This window comes from Dermacentor andersoni, chromosome 2 (genome assembly GCF_023375885.2).
Source record: "Dermacentor andersoni chromosome 2, qqDerAnde1_hic_scaffold, whole genome shotgun sequence".
Taxonomy (NCBI): Eukaryota; Metazoa; Arthropoda; class Arachnida; order Ixodida; family Ixodidae; genus Dermacentor; species Dermacentor andersoni.
In genome coordinates, this window is record NC_092815.1 from 179,241,886 (window position 1) to 179,266,531 (window position 24,646).

At 48.1% G+C, this 24,646-nt stretch overlaps 1 protein-coding gene across 1 annotated transcript; it reads right to left on the reverse strand.

The window, feature by feature from the left end:
• Positions 1 to 1,218: 1,218 nt before the first annotated feature.
• LOC126540860 (uncharacterized) lies at positions 1,219 to 24,646 on the reverse strand. The gene is made up of 3 exons (XM_055076331.2): positions 24,528 to 24,646; positions 20,162 to 20,379; positions 1,219 to 2,282 (listed from the first exon to the last, which is right to left on the reverse strand). The coding sequence occupies exons 1-3, from the start codon at positions 24,640 to 24,642 to the stop codon at positions 1,773 to 1,775; spliced, it is 843 nt and encodes a 280-aa protein (XP_054932306.2). The 5' UTR covers positions 24,643 to 24,646; the 3' UTR covers positions 1,219 to 1,772.

A 24,646-nucleotide genomic window follows, 5' to 3' on the forward strand; every position in this document is an offset into this window, starting at 1 on the left:
CCAGATATTCTTACATGTTAATCTCACAACCACTTCGCAGCATATATAATCTGTACATAGCTCACCTCACACGACATCGTTTTCGTACATATACACCATCTTTTACGTATTTCACAGCCAATGTTTTAGCTCACTATACAGCTAACTTACACCTCTATCGTTTGCCATTGAACGTATGATCGAATACTTCATACGTATTTCCTGCCGCTTTCAGGCCATCTTTGGCCCTTACACCATTAAACCCCGTACATCATTAAGAATGGTAAAACTGCTGAACAATCAATCAGGGCAGGACTCTCAGTTGGCCTGCAGAACCCAAGTGGTAAAGGGGCCCAATTGATTGGGATCTATTGCGGAAACGAGAATGGCTCTAGCGAAGGTGCCGGAGAAATATTTCAAGCGAATAAAGGCACAGGTGACTACCATGAAGAGATAGACGGGCCCCTCTATGAAAAGTGGTTCCAGGAAACGCTGCTACCACTCCTTCTTCTGGACAGTGTGATAGTCCTGGACAACGCGCCGTACCCCTCGGTGAGGCAATAAAAATTTCCCCACAAGAGTACTCTTAAAAGGAAATGCAGACGTGACTTTCACAAAAGGGAGTTCCCTTGAATGACGATATGGTAAAGGCAGAGTTGGTGAAACTTGTTGAGACTGAAAGTTGATGGCAACACATACCGTGCTGTTGCTGCTGGACACCTCGCTTTAAGGCTACCACTATATCACTGCCAGCTCAATACCACAGAGCTAGTGTGGAGCGACATGAAGCGTTTTGTGGCTTCTTCGAACCGGGGATACAAAGTGAAAGAGCTGAAAGAACGTGCTGCAGATGTCATTGCACAAGTCCACAGAGGTGGAAGAACTGTGTTAAACATGTCATTGAGGAAGAAGAAAAAATGAGACATGGACCACATCAAACCCACTACGGGAGATTCGTGGCCCCATATTCGCGATTCGTATACCCCATAGTGGGTTTGTGCCATTGAGGCTTCATTATCATCATTATCGTTGACGACATTGCCGACAACCAGTCGTTGTCAATTAAGGGGAGGACACAACAATCTCTGACGAGGAGGCCAGTAGGGAGGATGAGAACTTTGGGTGCTAGTGACTACTCAAACTTTAGGCACCTCCCCCAGAACATTTGTTGTTTGACAGTCACACATTGGACTTATGAACATGATTCTAAAACATATTTGAAAAACCTATTTTGTTTATTCATTGATTGTTCTTAAACTCAGTAGACACACAGTACGTCATACATTGTGGCACCCACGAACTATAACGGGCAAGCGAAAATTGAACTGTGGGCTTCAGTATCAAGCGAGTTTCGGCAGCACAATAATTCATGTTCAGTGACTTTAGTTGAAAGATATAACGGTGCATGTTTGGCGACTGCTGTAGTCCTTCGGGACTATTCAACATCAGTCCACATTTAGCCAGCGATAGATATGATTTCTAAGGGTGCTTACATATCAAATATATTGGAGACTATGGCACTTAAGCGCCGTAAACTTAGAAAGCGAAATTTACAACCTAGTGTGTCAATTTCGGGCTGTCTTATGGCGTTTTACGTTAAAGAAACAGATGCACTCGTGAGAAAAATACATATGCCGCAGTGCTGGAGGACACTATGCAAAACAATATAAGGCAGGATAAGAAAGCACAGTTTACAACGCAGACTATGTACAAATCACACACACGCACACGGTGGCCCTTCAAGAAACGTCTTGTCCACCGTGGCCTATTTTTTGGACTTTGGAGGTCCACCATCACGCCTTTTGCTTCTGTCTTTTGGACTTGGACGAGGTCGACGACGTGGACCTACTGGAACGGCGTCGCATCCGTGTGCCCTTCTTAAGCGAACCGGCCGAACGGCTTCTGTCGGCTTTGGGCTGCTTCGGCGCAAACGAAAAGGTTTTGCTCAGTTCGGGATTCACCTCCGGATTAGCTGTTACGTTGGTCAATTTGCTGGCATCGCGGCTCGTTTCTGCGGCGCTCTCCAATTCTTGGTGCGCATCATTGACGCCGACCATCGCCGCCGCGGTCGCAGCGATGCTCGAGGTCTGCTGCTTGGCGGCCTCCGCCAGCTCGGTGAGGAAGGCGTACGGATCCGCTGTCACCCGGCTCAACACAACCGCGGAGTCTCGGGGGGTGACGCTCGTCGAGTTTCGTGACGTTTGCGACAACGCGGCCTCGGCTGCCACGGCTTGCGCCGCGTAGTCCGCGCGTGGTCCGGAGCCGGGGCGCCCGGCTGGTGTCCCGACTGGTGTCCCGGCGTCCTAATGAAAGCGTAAAACGAGATCGTGATACTTCACTGAAGCTCTTAATATACCAGAGAGCTAGAAGCAAGGCTTGTCTGCACTGCATCGTTTCCTACAGCGCTCGCATCCACGACGAACATTCGTGTCGAGACGAGTCGAGACATGACGGCTGCTGCAGGTTGCGCCCCGATCTGCGGTCAACAATTTCCTTTCTATACAGTGCGAGAGGCTTCCTGGAAGGCTATAGAAAATCAGCCTCCGTTTCACCCTGCGAAAGTGGATGTACAGCGAAGCTGTCGCCGACATTAGACAAGCACCACCACCCCAAGTGACCCACGTGACACGCGCGCGCACGTGTGCGCCGGAAGTGCAGCATACATCCTGATTCGTCTAGGCCCTCCCGGCAAGCGCAAGTGACTTATTAAAATAATTGAATTTTTCAAAGCAAACTGCGTCAACCAATTTGTAAAGTATGGCTTACGCGCAAGCTGCAGACGGGATAGTTTCGGATTGTAATTCGAATATATGAGAAAAGACACTTCTGTTACGCGGGAACTGAAAGACAAAGCCCTTTTCCTGCTGCCGTTCGAGGTCTGCGAGTGCCCGCAGCCACTAGGTGGCGGTACTGTTTTTGGATGGTGTTTGCCATATTGTCGATTACGGCCGCAGCACACGCGGAGTGCCAAGGCATCAAGGACAGATACATCATGTACACACATACGTCCCGCGCACACGCACGCGTGCGGAAGTGCAGCATACATTCTGATTCTTCTAGGCCCTCCACCAAGCAAAAGTGCGTTGTTGAACTACTGAAATTTCTCACAGTAAACTGTGTCAGAAAACTCTTAAAATGCGACTTACACACAAGCTGCAGACATGATTGCATTGGATTGTAACTCGAATATAGAGAAAACATAATTATGTTAAGCGGTAACTCAGAGACAAAGCCCTTTTCCAGCCGCTGTTTGAGGTTTGCCTGAGTGACCATGGCCGCTAGGCGGCGGTACTGTTTTTGGGTGAGCGCAGAACAAGCCCAAGAAAAAATCCTGACCAACTAGAGGTTAACAGCTTCACTGTAAAGAAAAGCAGCGCCCCACGTAGGCGAAATAGCCTTCGCCTTCCACTTTCGTCCAGGAGCAGCTTGTTTTGTCCCTAGGGGTAGGCAGCGCAACCCGTACGAAACAGAAAAAGGAAGTATACGACACGAGCGCAGACTAACAACATCCTTAGTCTGCGCTCGTATCGTGTACATCCTTTTGTGTTTCGTCCGGGTTTCGCTGCTCACCCGTAGGAAAATGTTCAGTCACTAACTCGCCCAGCATGCTGTGGTAATTGTGTAGCACGGAAGACCTTTTCCAATAAGAGGGATAATATGGGCGCTATAGCGAAAACTGGGCCCTGAGCGCTATAACGTAAAGCTATTCCAAACTTTTCTATTCCAATTCTGCAATCAGCCCTCCGCGATTGGTGAAAAACGTTTTTAAACCACCCCCACTTCACCTGCCTGTCACACGACGTCACGAAAACCGTGATAGCTCTCCATCTGATATGACGTGTACACACTGATTATGCATGATTTGACCGAACAAAAGCAAAATAGTAGTTTCTGATTCGACGCCTTTTCGCCATTAGCCCTCGGATATTGGTCCAATGTTTTCGGGCTGCACCCGCTTCACCTGCCTGTCATGCGACGTCACAAAACCACAAAACCTCACCGCGTCAAAGTGACGTGTACGCGTTAAAGAGGCATTAATATGCCGAACAAAACTCAATTTTCTTCTGAATAGCCGCAGGCTGTCCCGTTCCGTAAGGAATAAAAATGGCTGCCGCCGATCGCTCAGGCTATGGCGACTTGCACCTGCCGGAGAGCATGGGTTTATTTGCGCATAATAAAACTTTTTTGCGTGGGCGTGTAACGTTTTCGAGCACTTTCGGCACGTTTACGACCTCATTCTGCCAACTCTTAATTGCTGAGGGTCAGCTTTAGCGTCATTATTAGGCTTCTGTTGCATGCCGCCGCGATCGTCGACGAGCCACCGTAAGCAAAGTAAGGGAAAACGGGCCAATCACAGACGCTGGCCCCACCTTCTTCATCCGGTTACCGGTTTTCAGTGCAGTGGCTCGGCCCCATCGACTCCCTCTCCTCTTGATCGTGCTCCACGCTTCTTGTGAGCCAATTAGATAAGACAAGCCGCTCAGTGTAGGCAATGTTATTCATTTTTCAAGCAAACAAAAGTGACCTCCTAGGAACGAAAAGAGCGTTTGATTGGTCTGTTAAAACAACCCTGCAGGTGACCGCCCGATGCTTGCGTCGGCCGTTACGCAAATTTGATGTTAGGAAATTGGAACAAAAACATATTGGAATAGTTTGACGTTATAGGGTCCCTATAAAATTATATAGTTTTACGTTACCTATATAGTTTTGCGTTATAGCGCCCATGGTTTCTTTTAAATATTAATGGGCTTTGGCTGTCACGACTAACAGGTAAACTGTTTCTGCACGAGCCGCTCTACCAGTGTCTTTATAGGGTCTGTCTTGAGGCAGGTGTTTATGGCTGCGGGAAGCACAGAGTTTCCAAGCAAAATCCCTAGAGGGAACTCTGGCGCTGCGATCGTTCAGCCACCATAGGAAATCTGGTTATTACATGGATTTGTCGGACCTTCGTGCTTGTTGTTGCAGGCGTTCTTGTAGCTTTTCGTACTAGGCTTTATCGGCCTTTATTGGTCAGAAGTTTCGTAATAGTTCACAAAAACCTAAGCTTGGCGATACGGTTTGTCTAATGGTCTACGTACTTGTCCAATAAAGCTTTTTGTACAGCGAGCGGGTTCGTTTTAGCCGAAGTGAAGATTCCCGTCACAGGTAACTTCGTGAAACGAGTGCGGGGACACGTACGGTGCGGCCACAGAAAGCGTTTACATATAAGAACAATCGACAGACCAAAAAGAGCGCTCTCAAGCGAAAAGTGCCAGAATCGGCACCTGCGCCGGAAATGGCTCTACGAGGCTGAATAAATATTACCTCATGGCGAGGAAGATAGGCACATAAAGGTTAGAAAGGTTTGCTTTAACATAAGAAACAGGAAGTGCTTTCTTATGACGTTTGCTGTAATGTGTGTATTTATGTATAATTTGTGTTATCAAGGAGTAATTCCGCAGAGAACGTGGCCGGGAACAGAGCTGCGTTCTTCACCCGAAGCCACTGCCAGCACCAGCGAAACGCGCCGTCGCGTTAGGTAACGAGTGGCGTGAAGCGCAGCAACTTTGTTTGTCTTAAAGGCACGTTGGTCTGGACGCAGGGGAACGAGCAAAGGCTCGGGGATACGGTGGCGCATCATGTTGCGGCACCGACTCGCGTGAATACTTTCGCCAACGTGTGCCGCACGTGCATGCCGATAGTGGTGGGCGTATGTACAACCGCGTGAAGCCGACAGACAACGAAGGGAAGGCAGGGCAACATTAGCCGTTATTTTTAATATAAGTCAATAGAAACAACGAGTAAAAGGGAAATGTGATTGAACAAAAAGACGACCCACTGCAAGTGAGGGCCGTACCTAACGATGCCAGAACGAAATCCACGAAAGGGTGCTCCACGTACGCCACCCTAGCCGTGAGTGGTGCAGGCTAACACTGCTGTGGGTAATCGTGTCACACACACATGAACGGCCAAGAAAATGGACTCCAGGACATGGCCGCTGCTTTAGCATAAAGCTCAATATCTGGGTTCGGCTTCCAGCTGCAACAACTTGTGTGTTTCAACCACTTTCACTTTCTTTTCAATATTTCAAATAACTATAACAGTTATCTTCCCCCATGCTTCCTCTGGTTTCATTGCCAATTTGCTTCGCATGTTTGCTGCAAGAAATCGAGTCCTATTGGTTCCCGATAATATTGAAGTAACACGACAAACAATAGTTGCTTTTTCATCTTTTTAGAAGCCGTTCGCGCTAACACCACTACCGTCAGATGTAAGAAACATTTTAAATTTCCCGGTAACCCTTGGGTGACGGGAGGTTTACTGACTAGTGTGAGAAAAAAAAGAAAACCTATACAAAAAGATTAAAAAGAAACCATTTAATGTACGCTTAGCGGCTCGCTATAAAAATTATTGTAACATTCTGAACAATTAGCTAAAGAAGTCTAAACGACAGTATTACGAAAATGAATTTACAAAACACAAGAACAATCCCCAAAAGAACAATGGCTACTTCTTAATGCATTCATGAACTTACCTAAGTCCGGTAATACTACTGATAAAATAAACTACAACAATAAAGCCCATACTCATTCTTCCAGCATAGCAAATAGTTTCAGTGACTACTTCTATAATAGATACAGCAGCCATATGACTACTACTTATCCCATTTATCGCTGCAATCATTCTTTTTTTTCTCTTTCCCGTAACTGCAGATGAGGTATGTTCCATGATATTAGCTCTAAAGAATACAAGCCCTGGCTTAGATAACATTGCTGTATTTCATCTAAAACTTGTTGCACCGCTTACTTCTGATACACTTTGTATTATAATTAATAATATTTTTAAATGTGGCATTTTTCCCACTTCGCTTAAGAGGGCTAAGATTATTCCTGTACATAAGAAAGGTGATAAAACAGAGGTGTTTAACTATTGACCTATTTCTATTCTATCATCGATTAGTAAAGTTGTTGAGAAGTTATTTTGTAAGCGCCTAAATAATTACTTAAACAAATTTAATTTGTTGCAATCTTCTCAATTTGGTCTTCGCGCTAGCAGTTCGACTAACTTGGCTTTAATATCCCTAACCGACTACGTTCGTCACTCGATTGATACGGGCAACTTCGTTGGTTCAGTATTCTTGGACTTCAGTAAAGCTTTTGATGCAATTAATCATAACATTCATTTTACTAAGCTAGAAGCCCTGGCAATTACCGGTGCAGTACTAAACCTCCTAAAAAGCTACCTACATGATAGAGAACAGTTTTTTTGGAGGTGCTTATTCTGATACTAAAGTTATTAACCAAGGTGTACCACAAGGCTCCCATATTAGGTCCCTTACTATTCTCTATTTATATTAATGATTTACCTACGTGTCTTAAGTCGGCACATTGTGTACTATACGCAGACGATACTACTATATCGACGCGTGACAATTCTTGAACTACCTTCATTCTTAAACTAAACAATGAGCATGACCATATTGTTGCTTGGTGTTGGTCCAATCATTTAATTATCAATCCTTCGAAAAAATCAATTTATGATTTTCCGTTCTTGCCAAACAATACTACCTGGCTTGCCTGAGATAACTCTAGATGGTCATCAGATTCCCGTCTCTGACTGTGTATCATTTTTGGGCGTCAAATTAGATTCTAACCTTAAGTTTTCTCAACACATTTCCTTCATTAAGCAAAAGTTTGCCTTCGGTATTAGAGCATTAATCAAGTCAACAACATATTTCTCTAAAGACGCATTATTAGCATTATACTTTGCCTTCATTCACAGTCATAATTATGGTATGGTTTCCTGGGGAAACACACATAACTGTCATATCTCGTCTGTTCAGCACTTGCAAAACCAAGCAATACGCATTATCACTAACAATAGGTTTTTCACGAGTGCTACTCTACTACTTTGTGAAAATAACATCCTTGTAGTTACGAACTTGTTCAACTGTCATCCAATAATTATGTTTTATAAATTGCTTGCTAAACAGCTCTCATACCAATTCATTGATTCCAGACACCTCATCAATAATACCTGGTTTGCGCGTAACTCCAATTTTCTACAACCTATGGTTCATTCTAACTATGCGAAAATGACATCATCATTCTCTGCTATAAAACTGTGGAACGGTTTACCCGTCAGCATTAAATCTTCATCCTTTCATACACTTAGTCATGTCATTAAGCTGTTTTATATGTGTAACTAAGTTTACGTCATTCATTACACTACATTTGTCAATGTGTGTATTGACAGTCTTTTGTTTTGCACTTTAGGCTTGTATACATTCAATTTGTTTTCCTTTATCTTTTTTTCTATGTTGTATTTTCGCGATTGTGTGTGTTTCTTTTAGTTAGCTTGCTGTTCTTTAATACATCTCTACATTGTTATTATTAACCGAGGGTCCCGTTGCAGTCTTTGACTTTGGGACCCTCGTCTGTATATTGTCTCTTACCAATTCATTGTATTTAAATAATAAACTTAACTGAAATGAACTGAATATTGCCGAAACATTGCCCGTGTTTACAAGGCACTTCAAGCGCTGTATAGGAGTACGGTTTATGTATAAGACTAGGTGAACCGCCAGCCGTGCCATCAAACGTAACATTAGTAAAGGACATTAGGCTGATCAGTGTGAATTCAGCCACATGCATTTGTGCTTATTAAGCAATAAGCATGAAAGAGAGGATCCTACAATCGTCTCTGACGACAGCAGAACGCTAATATGCAATAGCGAAAGCGAATCTAGTTGTTCTTTTAGGACCGGAGTGGTGTATCCAAAATTTTGTCCATTACATTAAATAGTGCACCCACGGCCCTTCTAGATATTAGGCCTTGGACTTGGAAAGCAACTGCAAGTTATATTTGCCGTTCAGATGAGTGTGAAAACACTCGTATAGAGTGTTCGATTGGCGGGATATATAGCTGTAAACCGAACCACAATCGTCCACAGAAGCTACATAGCGGTACCGGTATATTCTGGGTTTCAGTGCCTCGCATTCCCAAAAACATTTGCGCTATAATTCTTCGCAAAATAATGTGCCAGCCCATTGTGAGCTACTCATATCATGAGCGAAGGCCACCGGCCTATGGCAATGAACACTTACGAATAAAAGCGTTGTGATTACGGCCCCAGAGTCTATTTTCAGAAACAATTACTTATGATAGAACAATTCGTAAGATCATATGTCACCCAATCATGACGACGCACATAGTTACGAAGCCGATCAGCCAGTGGCAGATGGCACTTACGAACAAAAAGCTCTGTGAATCTGGCTCCAGATCTGAGGCCCAATTCACAAAGGTTTTCGTTGGCAACTGCTCGATGCCATTGGTCGGTCACTTTCGCTAATAATATGTCTAGCATCAAGTTGGATGAAATGTGCTCTTACGAATGATTCTAGCCTAAGAACGTTTTGTGAATTCTAGCCCTGCTTAGTCTATAGCGCACGGACCGAGCATACGGTTCGTGCGCTATATGGTCCGAGCATATGGTGCGGTCCGAGCATATGGTGCTGTGGCCTTTACTTTATTCGCGAAGGTTGGCGACCAAATCGGCTGCTTGATTACTCTGGACAAGTGTGACTCCCAATGTATACGCACACTGTGCTATACTGTTGCTGAACAGGTAGTAGCGGCATATTTCCGTGAAGCAAAATTTTGCATAATATTTTGTCTGTTTCCTTTTCGTTATTGTGCTATCACGCTATTTTGTTATTTTGTCATTGCGCGCAATCCCGTATACGTTCAGCGTAGCCAAGTAAATTGCCCCACGCGTCAAACGCATCTTTCCTCCGAGAATTAGTTATGTCTCACGGGTCTGAGCTCCTTGCTGTTGGAGTCGGGGGCAACTGTCCGTGCCGGCGAATCGGCTTTGGTGGCGACGGCTGCACCTCCCGACGGCAGAGGCTCCGAGACGGAGCCCAGGCCGCTGCGCACCAGGTACCGGCCGCGATCGTCCAGGCCGACCACCACGAAGCAGCCTAAGAAATCCGCCAGCAGGCGATGCGCGAACAACGTCTGGTAGGCGTACGAGACGCCCACGGTGCAGCTCAAACTAGCGATCATACAGAACGTGCGATACAGCGGCAGCCTGATTATCACCGGCACGTTGATGAGCGGCTCGCCGCACAACGTACGCATCAGGAGTCCGACCAGGAAGCCTGCGGGGTCCAAAAAAGGGGTGCAGTGGAGTGTTTGCGGTGATCTGTGACAGCTTTTAATTGAATGCCCGGGTCACACTACGCGTAATACGCTTTTACGTCGTGCGATCGACAGAGTTTACAGTTGCTTGCAGCGAGCGCGCCATGGCGGAGCGCGCGAAGAACTCCGTGGCAAATGTGCCAATATTCTCCTCTTCCACCTGTATTGTGGTGTCCATATCAGTTTATGTATATTTCGACCGGTCCGATGTTGGACCAGCCAATGGCAATGCATACTTGCGAACGAAATGATTTTGGAAGTGTGGGAAGGAACTCCGGGTAAGCATACATTTTTTGAACGTCCATGAAAGGAACGGGCTAAAAACGCAAAGTTCTTGCGATTCACTATACTGCCTCGGACTTCATGCAGGGTCGTGGGCATTGTTGTATGGCAAATAAAGCCAATTCTTGGGCCAAATAATTCTGTTCCGACTTTGTGACATGTCGCTAACGTATACGGAGCTACGAGTGCGACGAAGTTGAAAAGCGCTGTTTCAATTCTATTCCAGAGGCGCGTTTGTTGCTATGCTGCACCAATTGCCTCAAGGTGCTCGTCCCCTGCGTCAGACAGCGTGACCATTCTATATGCGCTGTTGTGGAAATACGATAATAGCGCACACTATTTGGATAAGAAGCATAGATATACAAAGGACATGACTCTCAGACTCGGCGCTTTCTTGAGCGAGAAGGACAAGGGAGGGTGTAAAGGGGTGCCACATATTTAGTCAGAGTTCTATGAAAATTATGTTTGTCGGCATAAGGAAGGCAGCCCTCATGTCGGTGAAGTCTAACTTGCCAAGATCATATTGAGCGAATCAGATGCGTCGTAAAACAGGCGGAGACTTGAATGGCCTGACCGCTTGAGTGGTCCCCTCACACATCCTGAGGTGTTGAAGACTTGTGTTTGGAACCACGTGTTGCTTCATGAAATTTGTTTATTTGTTCACAATAACCACTCCTACCTATAATTCCTCTACGAGATTGAAAGATATCATTAAAGGCGGCACTGAGAGCAAATAACTGAAATGAGACAACAAGAGCTTACTTCGCAACACAGACTGGGTTACATTTAGTCGATTACGACTAACCCGCCAGGCTTCGATCTAGAGGTTATGAAAAGACACTGTGTTGTTGTGGAGAGCTCCAAATGCACAGATCAACGTGATCATGTCCTTCTCGTCCTTGTCTGGTTTTCGCGCTGTCATCATGGATCACACACCTAACACGATCACGTACTTTCCTACGGGCCAGGAAAACGGGCATACCGGCAAGTACACCGTAGGTGTTGGTCAGCTCTGCCAGGTAGAAGAGACAGAGGAGCTGCGGGAAGAGCAGCACGTAGATGATGTCGGCGCAGAGTTTCCACATTATGTAGACGGATTGCGCGTCTAGCGCCATGGCCGTGGACACCGCACCCAAAAGGCACACGCTCATGCGAGCAGCCGCCGCCATCTCATCCGAGCTCGCCTGCGTGCAAGTGGCAGCGAAGCCTCAGGGATAACGTGTCTTCGATTTGTCGTCGTATATAGATTGTCCACGAGCGGTATTTCCAGGCAATCAATTTCGGGAAGACATTCACGTTCGGGAGATTTCGCATGACTATAGCGCCAGACGCATCGATATGTTTACGAGCGGCAGCAATTTTTTGGCGCAGGGCCAAGCACGGCGACTTTCGAATAGTGCCAGGAACTGGCTAGGAACGCTGCCGCTGAGGCGTCGTGCCAGTCATGCGATATCTCGCGACAGTTTGTGCCTCCGTGAAGGTGATTGTTTGAGAATGTTGGCCCAGGAGTGGCCCAAGCGCAGTTTTCAGGAAATGAACGTTGGCAGTCTCGTTGTTTACCGTATAGAGATGGACATTCTGGGAGGACAATTTGAGAATACTCACAATAAATGCCCTCTAGAATCACATCATGCCCTCCGAGATCAGGTGGTGCACGCGGTGCTTTAAAGCCCGTGCACACTGTCCGATCTCAGACGCCGCTTTCATATAAATGATGTCACAGAGGCGGAAACTTTGTACTGCGCAACACAGCACAGGACTCGCCGAATCTTGTTTTCTTCAGTGGGCCTTTTCGATTATCCGTCGCTGACAAGCTCCGCATGGCCGAGGTGGTGTGCTCCTCCAATGAGCGTTGCGTAAGCCGCCCCGCAGACAATTCCGGACAGTCCCGGACGACAAATCAAAGAGGCCCACCGTTGACACCGATTTTGTGACATCAGGGGCCGAGAAAAAGACTTGCGAATTATCTGTAGCACATGTAAGGTTTCCTGGTCTTGGGCAGACTATACCTCCGCGGTAAACTACGACTACGGAGGTTCGACTCATGGTTGGTGGTGCTCGGATGATCCATGCGTTTCTCGAGCTATGAGAAATTGAGTTTAAACCATGATCGAGAATGCGGGAACACGTTTCTGCGCACGTTTCCGCAAACGGCCGAACATGCCCGAGAGACGCGTTCATTGCTGATGCGTGAGATGCGACGAAATATAGCGAAAGGCCTCGCGCTATGAGCGTCTTAACAAACGTTCTGAACAGTGTCAATTTTAAGTGCACTAAGTATGTTTTAAGTAGGAGCCACGTTACTGCCGCTTACAGTAGTCTCCTCCCGAGCTAATGACATACCGCAAGCAGTTGGGGAGGTCTCGGAAGCCACTCAAGACTCCATCCTTGTTGGGCTGTCGGATGACTCGGGTGATGTCCATTGACGAATGGACCAGGCGTTCGTTACGGACGCCTCTAAAGCAATTGTTTTTCGGAGCGCAGCTCTTAAGCCTCGTACGCCACACGTACGCTTGCGGACGCGCGCAAGCTCGCGTCCGCGCGCCTGGGGCTTGCTGCGCCTCGCGAGCAATGGCGGTTTGCATCCACAATGACGCGCGACAGTGCGCGCACACTGGGCTGACTCACAGACGCCTTGGCAGGCACCGCTTCGTACTTTGTTATCGACAGTGTTTCAAAATGCTTCAATATCTATAAACGTAATTGCTATGTTATTGTAGTTGTTAGATCAACGCAAAAAGGAAAGAAGAAGCACTTTCTTGCATGATATAAATCTACCCGCCGTGGTTGCTCAGTGGCTATGGTGTTGGGCTGCAGAGCACGAGGTCGCGGGATCGAATCCCGGCCACGGCGGCCGCATTTCGATGGGGGCGAAATGCGAAAACACCCGTGTACTTAGATTTAAGTGCACGTTAAAAAACCCCAGGTGGTCGAAATTTCCGGAGTCCTCCACTACGGCGTGCCTCATAATGAGGAAGTGGCACGTTAAACCCCATAATTTAATTTTTACCGCTTTGCGGCTACGATGGCTACGAGACGGCGCTACAGTAGGGCTCTTCATCGATGAAGCCACCGATACCATATATGCAAACAAAGCACTGCATGAGCGCAGGTCTGTCTGCGGCGGCTGCGGTGAATCGCGCCCACGCATCACTCACGCGCTGCCTCTCGCGATTTCCCGATCAGCGAGGCACTCGCCCCACACTGCGCTGCGTTTGCAGCGTGCCGTACTAGAAAGATTGGCCGCGCCAGCGGAAAGATTCGCTGGCGCGGACAATCTTTCATTCGCGGCGCGCCAGCGAATGCTGGCGCCTCGCGAAAGACAGCATTATGCAGCATTATACAGCAGATAGCATCAGACAGCAGACAGCAGAGAGCATATATACAGCATTCGCGGCGCGCCAGCGAATGAAAACACATACACTCTTAAACAAATGTACACCCTTTGAGGTGTATATATGCCACACAACAATAATCGTCATCTGTCTTGCTTGTGTTTCTTCTCTTGAAAACTCGGCGCTCGTTACTTTCCTGCGGAGAATGCTCTGTCATGCTGACAGCGCGCATGCCGTTCGCGACTTGAAAGTAACAGGCTCGCAGCGTTAAAGAAAGGAAATGCGGTCAAGACAGATGGCGATTATTGTTGTGCGGCAAGCTACGACCCAAAGGGTGTAATTTTGCTTAAGAGTGTATACACAGCCGCGCTCAAATTTCACAGTAGGCAGTATCGCAATCGTCGATGGAATATTTAACTTCGGGAACAGGCGAGACTCCGGTAGACTCAGATCTGGGCTGTTCGGTGGGTAGGACAAATATCCCGGCCATATTTAGTCAAACGATCTCGGGCCGACGCCGCACCACGTGATGCCGACTCGCTACGCCTTCTGGTAGGGGAAGAGCATGGGGCTACAACCTTGCGGCAATTCTCCTTTTCTGCAGAGAGGTGGTCAAAATCCGGTGAACCTACATAGTGGTCAAGCTTGCTTCGTGAACTGTCCATTCTACTGACATCCGACGATGTTCTTCGATCAACGTCGCGACAATGCATATTGATAGAAAAGAATGTCACAGAAAGGAATATTGCGACATGTTTTCGGTGTTTCTCGAGATTACCCATCTCTGCTTTTGTTTGAAAAGATGAACATTATGACAATTACTCAGATTTGTTCATACCGTCTGTGTTTAACCTCTAAAAACACTATACAAGAAAACAAACTTTCGCTCAGCTTTAGCTTCTTTTTCCAAGAAAACTCCTTCATATGTTACGGCATAGGAGCCGCGATGTAGTGACCGTCGGGTACTGGTGGGGATGACACTAAGTCAACGTAAGTCAGTGCCGAAGGTGGCAAGCGAACGAAATCGACGGAACTGAGGCGACTGGGGTGTGCTTCAGCTTGATGCAGAACAGGCAGGTCAAGGCGGAGAGTACTGGCGGAACAATCGATGAGAGCAGAATGTGCGCAGAGGGAGTCTAAGCCGAGGATGATGTGCGGACATTGGGCGATGACTGTTAATAATACGATAGTGGAGCGATCGGCGAAGGAGACGCGGGCGGTACACATACCAATTACGGGGGCTGTTACGTCATCGGCGACACGGAAAACAGACCGTCGTGGCGGGCGTGATTATCTTCTTCAGCCGGTTACTAAGGTCAGCGCTCATTACCGACAAATGCGCCCCAATGTCTATAAGAGCAGATACAGAAATACCGTCGACTTGCACGTCAAGAAGGTTCAGATGAGTGGGCAACGTCAGTAGAGGATTTGGCGGCGTAGGGAGCAATGCAGCGTCACCTCGAGGCGCTGCATCGTCTAGTTTTCCGTCTGGGAGCGGCGTCCGAAGGGAGTCGGCGAATAGGAGCGACGGGGCTGGGGAGAGCGAGATTGTCATCGTTGGCGCGAAGGTGAACAAGAATAGGGGCGGTTCGGCGCAGGAGAATCAGTGGCGGCATTATCGGAGCGTGCGGCATAGGGACGAGAAGGGCCACCTGGGGGTCGAGAGTAGGCAGTATAAGTAGACCGGGTCGGGGAACTCCAGCGACTGCGGCAGTGCCGAGAAATGTGCCCGATTCGACGTCAGTGAAAACAAATGGGCGTGTCGTCAGCAGTGCGCCATTCAGATGGGTTGCGGAAACGTGGTGGGTAAGAAGATGCAGGACGGGGCGGCATCGAGGAAGCCGGGTGGGTATTAGGGCGATGGGCCGAGCAGATGGTGTGAAGACCCATGTTTGCGAACTCCTGACGGACAACTGCCTGTGTCAGGGAAACCATGACAGCAGGTGCGCTGGAGGGGCTCGAGTCGAAGGCAGCCGGATAGGCGGCCTTGATTTCACGCCGGACGATCCTGGTAACATCGCCAGTGTTGTTGGGACGAGGAGCGTCGGCACAGGAAGATGTCGCTGGGGTGTTGGGCAGACGAGCAAACTGCTGGTCGATACGTCGGCTTTTAGCGAGTTCCAAGCGGCGTCACTATTTTATAACTGCATCTACCGTCGCCACGTTGTTGCAAACGAGCAAGTTGAAGGCATCATCGGCAATGCCTTTGAGGATGTGGGAAAGCTTATCTGACTCAGTCATGTGTGTGTCAACTTTGCGGCACCGAGCCAAGACGTCCTGAATGTACGTGACGTGGGGCTCTGTTGACGTCTGCACACGGCCGGAAAGCCGTGTGCAAAGATGAGGAAGTCTTCGACGTCTTCCCCATCTTTGCCCGAGAATACGCCAGGGTCAGGGGGAGAGCGATGTAGGTAGTCGAAGTGGCAGCAGGTGTCGGAGCCGGCGGAGCCGTGTTGTCGTCGCCGGGAGCCATGAAGGAAGGCTCGACGTACCATCCACTGCGAAGCTCCATGACGAGGTACAGAGGACGTCCACCTCCACCAGATATGTTACATAGGAAGACGCAGACGAAAAGCTATATACAAGTATATTTATAAGGAAATACGCCGCACTTGGCCAAGAGGCAACAGCCCGCGCTAGCCTCTAATTGTCGTCGTCGTCTTCACACTGCTTGGCTCTTCGTCATCGCAAATACAGTTCCGTAGCAATATGATACACGTAGTAGGACAATTTGGAATATAGAGACGTGTAGAACATCTGTAGACAGTACATGATGAAAACTGCCATAATTATTGAATATTTGTCACGGACACGCTATACAGCTGGAGAATACATCAAAATAGCCGTTAAAATTGTTTTATTTTGTACCTTAGGCGCATTTCCCTCCACATTGTTTTCGTTTGTGCAAATTGGGATGCATATCATATGTTTCTGTCTTTCAGGTGTTTCCTGAGCTTTTTCTTGTGAAACTTAGAGATGATGGTCCGAGATATACTCTTTTGCATATTTAAAAGTGAGCCTCTGTGTGTGTGTGTTTGCATATGTCTTTCAGCAGAGACATGTAATATAAAGCAATTAGTACAGTTGCATGCTCACTCGTTTAAGAATATGTATATTTATATGCCACAAACATGCTTGCAGTGATAGGTGTTATTATTATACAATTAAAAACGTGTTTTCACGTCTTGTCGCAAGCTGCACTGTCTGCATTTATGAAATGTATATGTGTTTCTTTTTTTTGGGTGGGGGGAGAGGAGGGGCACCGGGAAGCGTGTTTCTATTTACGCCCAAGCCCAGCGCTCGATGCTGCGCCGCCATGCGCCGCTCGCGTGTACCACGTTTCTAGGTACTTTTCCCCAAAGCTCCACGGCGAGCGCCCTAGATTCTTGTAGGTACTTGGTGGGACTAGGGAGATGTTATGCTTGGGCGCACAATCTGCTCACCCAGCTGTCGCTAAGAGAAAATAGGCTTTTCAAAACAAGACGCCTAGGCTGCTTCGAAATAAGAGTTGCGTGCGGAAGCTGACGCAACACTGGACGAAATTGTTCAGTTTGGATAAGGGGATAAAGGGATGTGATAAGAAGTTTGTTGTGGTGTGCGAGGCGCTTCGATCTACAAAAGCTGGGATAACCGTGGGGCATGGAGGGTTTCTCGCACCACGAGCCACATCATCGCTGCGCTCAAGCTTCCTTTCCTTATTGACATCACTATCTCTCTTCCAGCAGAAACAATAGCAATGCACTGGCGCCATACACGACGCATATCAAACGTCCGGGAACAAAAAAAAATCTCGCAGAAACTCCTCTGGGAGTTAGACTATGCGTAAGCAGCGTAAGCATTGTGCCACTAGCTCATCTCCGCGCAGCCCGGTGTCAATGTTATGTAACTTGATTAGGCCATTACTAACGACAGCTCAGTGGCGACACGAACTGGTGCCGACGGCGGCGCAAGGAGCATTGATGACGCAAGCAAAGTACTGCAGGTGGAGGTCCGAGATCCGCTGATGACCATTCCGATCATTTTATAAGACGTTATAGCTCTTCAGCGCCTTATTCATCCGCGTAAAACCATTGGAGACTTTTAATGTGTCCGGTATTCCGGCAAACGGGGGTGGTTTGGGCGGATTGCCAGATGGGCGGGAGCAACGTGAGCGGTCGGCGCGATGCAGCCGCCTTGGCGGCGTAGAGCTCAACCAGACAAACACAGAGCTAAAATTGCAGTAAGCTACTATATTCTGCTTCGCTGCCGGTGCAAATTTTTGGCAGTGGCATAATTGTCCAGACGATTACGCCGCTGTCCAAAATTTACACCAGCAGCCAAGCAGAATATAGCAATTGGCTCCGTGTTTGTGTGGTTGAGCTTTGCGCCAACAGCTGGCGCTACCAATCTGGCCGTTGAAGTTTACGCCCCCGTTCCCCTGGCAAACCGCCCGCGCTTGCCGGAATACTGGACGCCCTAACATTCTCTATTATTGAGCCATAAACGTACTCAGGTGGCGGCTTATGTCAATGCCGCATGGGACGCAGCTTGAAAGCGATCTGCGATGCCCACAAAACAGTGCCAACAGCTCATAGCTTCGCGCGCTGTGTTCTTGCCGCTTACATAGTCTTGAAGAGACGCGGGTCCGCTTAACTTCAAAGCGATCTGCGAAAGTTGCAGAATGAGGCGTTAACTGAAAGCAACGCCAGCCCTGTGTTTTCGCCGCTTCGTTGCCGTTGAAGCGGAAGGCAGCGCAAAGGCAAATTCGTTCGCTACTGCGGGCGCTATATCGAAAGCCGTCGTCTTATTACGGTACGGACGAAGGGACGGTTTTCTCTTTGGGTAAGCATACAATTGCTTAAGCATACAGAATTAAAATTTACCTACACCGCCTAAACTCTGCAAATGCGGGCTGGCCCGATCACACCGCGCGCCCTGGCACAGCCAGGAACGCAAAACCAGATACATCTAGGGCGCGTGCCATGGCGCTTCGGCAAAAAAGTACCTAGAAATGTAGTACGTGCGGGCGGCGCATGGCGGCGCAGCGATCGAGCGCTGGGCTTGGGAGGAAATAGAAACACGTCACCGGGAATTAGTCGACCTGACTGTTCGGCCTTTTTTCCCCTACGCCCCCCATCAAGTTGATGGAAAATAGAGGCTGTTGTTTGTTTGATGCGTCATCTGTCCTTGTTAGAGGACGGCCTGACGGGGACTCAATTTCGATGCTGCTGCGGCCGTTTAGAAAGTGCGCTGATCCGCGGGAAATCGTGCTACGATCAAGATTCTCTTTCTAACACGAAAGTGTTTTGTGCCGAGGTCAACCATCAACTTCCTGTAATGAATGTAACGTAGGCATGAACGCGTAAAATCATGGTTTCCCTTGACAGGGATGGCACCGCCATCTAGGAGTGGTAAATCGAAGTACTGCATCATGACACGAACGAGCGCCTTCAGTGAGCTCTTCATTACTTAGAGCACAGCGGAGACTCCAACGCGGTGTAGCCACAGAACACCTATGGTGTAGCCTGGCGTAGGCGGTGTAGGCTTTCTGCACAGGTGACCACGCTGTTTCCGCACATGGTTTGTCTTTCGCGTCCGGCTTGCCTGTGGCGCCTCGTCGCCTAGGGAGTGCAGCTTCAACATGCATCATCACTGCTTACACGCCGCCTACTGCTTCGCTTGCGATGGCACCAACTAAGGAAACCGCTGCGCTAAGCGGTGCAGAAAACCAACGATGTCGACGGGCGAATCTCACCTTGGTCCGGTGAGAGAGACGCCAGCGTGAAGCATAACGCATTCGCGACGCACGCTGCTAACTCTGCCACTCGCATTTCTGAAGCTGAGCGCGTCGCAACTCAAATGGCTGCACAAGACACGACGGACCAAAATGCTGTTACCTTCGCCGAAGCGACTCGGAAGCAGGACGCCGCTCGCCAAACAAACCTGCAACACGGTCGCCGACCCGCAAATCACGCGACTTCCGCTGCAGCGGACCATGAACTCGCGAAGGAAACATGCAACAGCTTCCGTGAAGACACGTTTAACTGTCGTGTTCTGCCGATTCGTATGAAAGAGGGATAAACATATCTTTTTCCCATATTTCCTGCAAGGCAGCGTAAATCTGTGTCTGCGTTTGCTCGCGCAAAAGCTTGATCTTCGCATATGCAGGCTGCTTCAAATTTGTAACGTGACCTGAAGATTCTGGCCATTCTCGCGCGCCACTGTGCTATCCCGCCAGCTATTGAATGCCAGCGCAGCAGAGTGATGGCTGTTGTGCTATGCAATCGCCTGGACAGAATGCAGCAGCCAAAAAACACCGAGAATCCTAGTGCCCCTTTGCCGTCCACTGTTCAGGACGAGAGGGCCGGGACTTGAAGAGAGCCGGCTTGCAGAAATTTACTCACGTTAGGCCTCAGGACGTTAAAGTAGATGTTCCTGGCGAAGACCGAGGCTGCGCTGAGCGCCGCCGCATCGACCGACGAAAAGACGGAGGACGCGATCGCTCCGAGGCCCATGACCGACGCGTAGACAGGCACCAGGTAGTGTAAGCTGTACGGCAAGACGTCGGCCTGCTCGGATTCCCGAAGCACGTGACCCCCAGTGTAGCCGGCGGCCGTGAAGTCTGCGCAAGTGAGACTGTAGTTGGCAAACGGAGGCCCCGTCTAGGACGGACAGGCGCACGCACACACACACACACACACACACACACACACACACACACACACACACACACACACACACACACACACACACACACACACACACACACACACACACACACACACACACACACACACACACACACACACACACACACACACACACACACACACGCACACACACACACACACACATGCACACACACACACACACACACACACACACACACACACACACACACACACACACACACACACACACACACACACACACACACACACACACTCTCTCTCTCTCTCTCTTTCTTGCGCGCGCACATATATATCAAGCTTGGTCGTTAGAAACGTTCCGTCTGTAATCACGGTTGTGTATTTCCTGAAAGTGCGCAAAAGTACAACAACGACAACAACAACAACAACAACAACAACAATAATAATAATAATAATAATAATAATAATAACAATAATAATAATAATAATAATAATAATAATAATAATAATAATAACTTTTAATTGCCTTCTCGGCCAAAGCCACAGAGAGGCTTGCGCGACAGGACCCCAAAACATCGCCAACAGAAAACTTGTTAAGGACATCGAACAGGATTGAAATCAGTCGTCGCTACCTAGGCAATGAGACAGAAACAGAAAGCTACGTGATACTATAACAGGAAAACGAGGTAACAGTCGAAAATAAAAAGACAGCGTTAGACGAGCCAAAGATATAATTTAACATATTCCGTAGGGTGCGCTTCGAGGTCGCAGTGAGTGTATCGTCCGGGAATTCATTGAAAATTTGGGGAACATAAGCACACCTTCTAGCTTAGCCATCTCTTGTAGCGCAACGGGGCACACTAAAACGAGGACCATTTCATAGCGATCGAGATGCAGTGTAGGCATGTCTGAAATCGGAGTTACAAAAGTGGCGCGAGTCAACAGTTTGCACCAACAGTGAATTAAAGGAAGGCAAGCAAAGAGACAAAGACAGATCAGCACTGTTCGCCACAGGAGAAATGTAAGTGGTGTCTTTCAGAATCCTCCTTAATATGGCATCGATTCTGCACTGCCAACGAACAGAAAAAAGATTCAAAGACGCTTATACCGTACCTCAAAACACTGTATATGAACGTGTGCATGACTGTTCTTTTAACCGACAACGCAAGAAAATATTTTTTATTAAATAATAAACGCGCAACACTCCTGAGTCTAGTATTGATGCATGGTAAATGGCGGTGCTAGGATAGGTCATTATGAATAAATAATCCGAGGTATCTTATCTAATCCACACCCGCTATGGGAAAGCAATTACCAAGATATTTGTTGCGGGAGTGCAAAAATGGCTGTGGCTTAGCTAAGGTTAAGCCCAGGATGCGAAGCATACTAGCCTTTATTTTAGTTGTTGAACCACTGTTTAGCCTGGTGAACTGCTGTTGCTTGGCTATATTTGGTTCGGCTAGTAGAAGAAACAACTCATGCGTTACTCTGCTTCGCCTTCAAGAGTGGAACGCGACAGCGTTCCCGTCCACCCGCCAAGGGGTGTAAGACAATGGGCTACGGCGCAGCGACTACGCGCCCCGCATTGGACGCGGTGAGCGTCGAGCAACGCAGCGTTCGGCGCGGCAACGAAATGTGCGCCTGAGCAAGCGACTCACGTCTGAGCCTTAGAAACAGCTCGTATCTAAGGCAACACCGCATTCACTAGAGGCGCTTTTGTACCGCTTCGAAGCATCGTACTTTTGTACCGCTTCGAAGCATCGTACTCGTGGCTCAGTAGACAAGATGTCCTAAAGAGAGTGAAAAAAATGCCAATACCGCCGTCAGCTAAAACTTTCTTCTTCAACTTACACACAAACACACTTCCCGTTAAGACCTGGCTTCATGAAAAGGGTATATTCATCCCCTGGACAACTGACTGCTTATTATGCAAAAAACCGGAAACAATAGAACATGCATTCCTAGACTGCTGGGACGCCATCTTTCACTGGGATGTTCTGCAGAGAACATTGAAAAAACACTTACCCCTAGACCCATATGGAATACGCTTCTTACCGTTTGATAACACCGAGGATGTCCCGTATGACCTTATTATGGTCCTGAGCCTCCACGCAATGTGGAAAACTAGACTGCAATTCCAAAACGGAGACATTGCTGCTCGACCGACTCGGGAAAATTTCATTGAGAGTGTCGTGTGTGTGAGAGATGGTTTCAAAACGCAGCCTGATCCACCGCAATGGATCTCTGTATTTGATGAATTAGCGATGTTGAAAAGATTTTAGCACCATGTTGACCAAAGTGTGGCTCACACGTTTTATTCTTTGTAAACCATGATTTAGAACGTCGAAGTCGGCAATAAAGAAAAAAAAAAAATACTCGTGGCTCAGTGGTAGCGTCTCCGTCTCACACTCCGGAGACCCTGGTTCGATTCCCACCCAGCCCATCTTACAAGAGTTGAGCCAAAGCCACCTAGAAAAAGCGCAGCTGCTTATATACCGCCGCGACGCCGCGAGCGACGGCGCGAGTTGGAGCCCCGTTTCTCCTCTGTCGTGACGTCACGGTGTCACGTGGTATTGAAGGCGACACCGCCGCGCCTGAGGAGCTGGGTTGAGCTCTAGTAATGTGCTTCGCATAAAAACGTCGCAGTTTCGCCAGAAAGGCGAAGCATCGATTGCGATAGCAAATTATCAGGCAGCCATATGAACTAAAGATAGCACTTTTATCGGCCGTATCAACTTGTGAACATTCGCTTGCTAACTAAAATAACAAGCATGGTGTCAGCGCGCCCAGCTAAAATGAACACATCACACTCGATGACCGCGGACATTCGCTGTCGAAACGCTGGCGTAAGGAAGCACGGCAGCAGCAGCGAACGAAGTGACCATCGTGTTGTCTATTGCTTCAACACAAACTGAACACCGAGAACATACAGCACGCACAAAGCTACGAGCCATCGATGCACCTAGACTGCCCCCAACGCAGATCGCCTTCAAGACACAGCCGCGCGACCACGCACAGCCACAGTAGAGCGCTGCCTCCCCGTACTCCCCCCGTCCCTGCCCTCCCTCCAGCGTCTCACAACGTTGGGTGCCTCGCGCGCGGCGGAAGACGGCGCGCTTCCTCCGCGCTCTCCCCGTTTCGTCCCTGTCGTGGTTGCTTAGTGGCTTTGGTGTTGCGTTGCTAGCACGAGGTCGCGGGATCAAATTCCGCCGGCGGCCACTGCATTTCGATGGGGGCGAAATGCAAAAAATCAGAAAACAGAACAAAAACACTCGTGTGCTTAGATTTAGGCGCACGTTAAGGAACCACAGGTGGTCGAAATTAATCCGGAGTCCCCCGCTACGGCGTGCCTCATAATCAGATCGTTGTTTTGGGCAAGTAAAACCACATAATTTCAATTTTTCATTTGTTTCCCTCCGTTTCGCGCAGGTGAGGTTGAGCAATCGTCAGCTGCCCCCGCAAGATTTTACTCGCGCATACAGCGTAGGGCGCGCGGCGACGGTGTTCTCGCCGTTGGACTTTATGCGGAACGTTATGGCGACGCCAACGGTGACAGTAGAAATGCGCTTAAAGTGTCCATGTAATTGCTATCGCAATAAAAAGCGGTAGCGTATTAACTGCTGCCTACCAGCGCATTTCTGAAACAACTTTCTCTTTTCTTGAATTCACTGTAAGACCGTTATTTTCGAACCGTGTCTCTGCATAGCACACATTCTCCTACAGCAAACTAATCGCCTTCGCGTGAGTTGTATGTTTATTTAGTAGCACTGTGTCATCTACGTGCAACAACAACAACAACAACAACAACAACAACAACAACAACAACAACAACAACAACAACAACAACAACAACAACAACAACAACAACAACAACAACAACAACAACAACAAATAATAATAATAATAATAATAATATTAATAACAATAATAATAATAATAATAATAATAATAATAATAATAATAATAATAATAATAAAGATTTCACGGTATGAGTCACACGTCCTTCTTTTGCGCTGTTGCTCGGCGTGGCGTTTTTGGTTAATTTGGTTAATTTATATTGATTGATTTGGCCGCTTCATAATTTTTATACTACACCAATAATGGCTGTATGCGTGCGTACTTGTAGTCTTGGCCACGGCGCCGATGATCATGGACGGACAGACCAATAAGAGGCAGCCGAGCGCGGACAAGAAGGAAACCAGTTGCGCCTCGAAATCGCTCCTGCAGGCCAGCATGAAT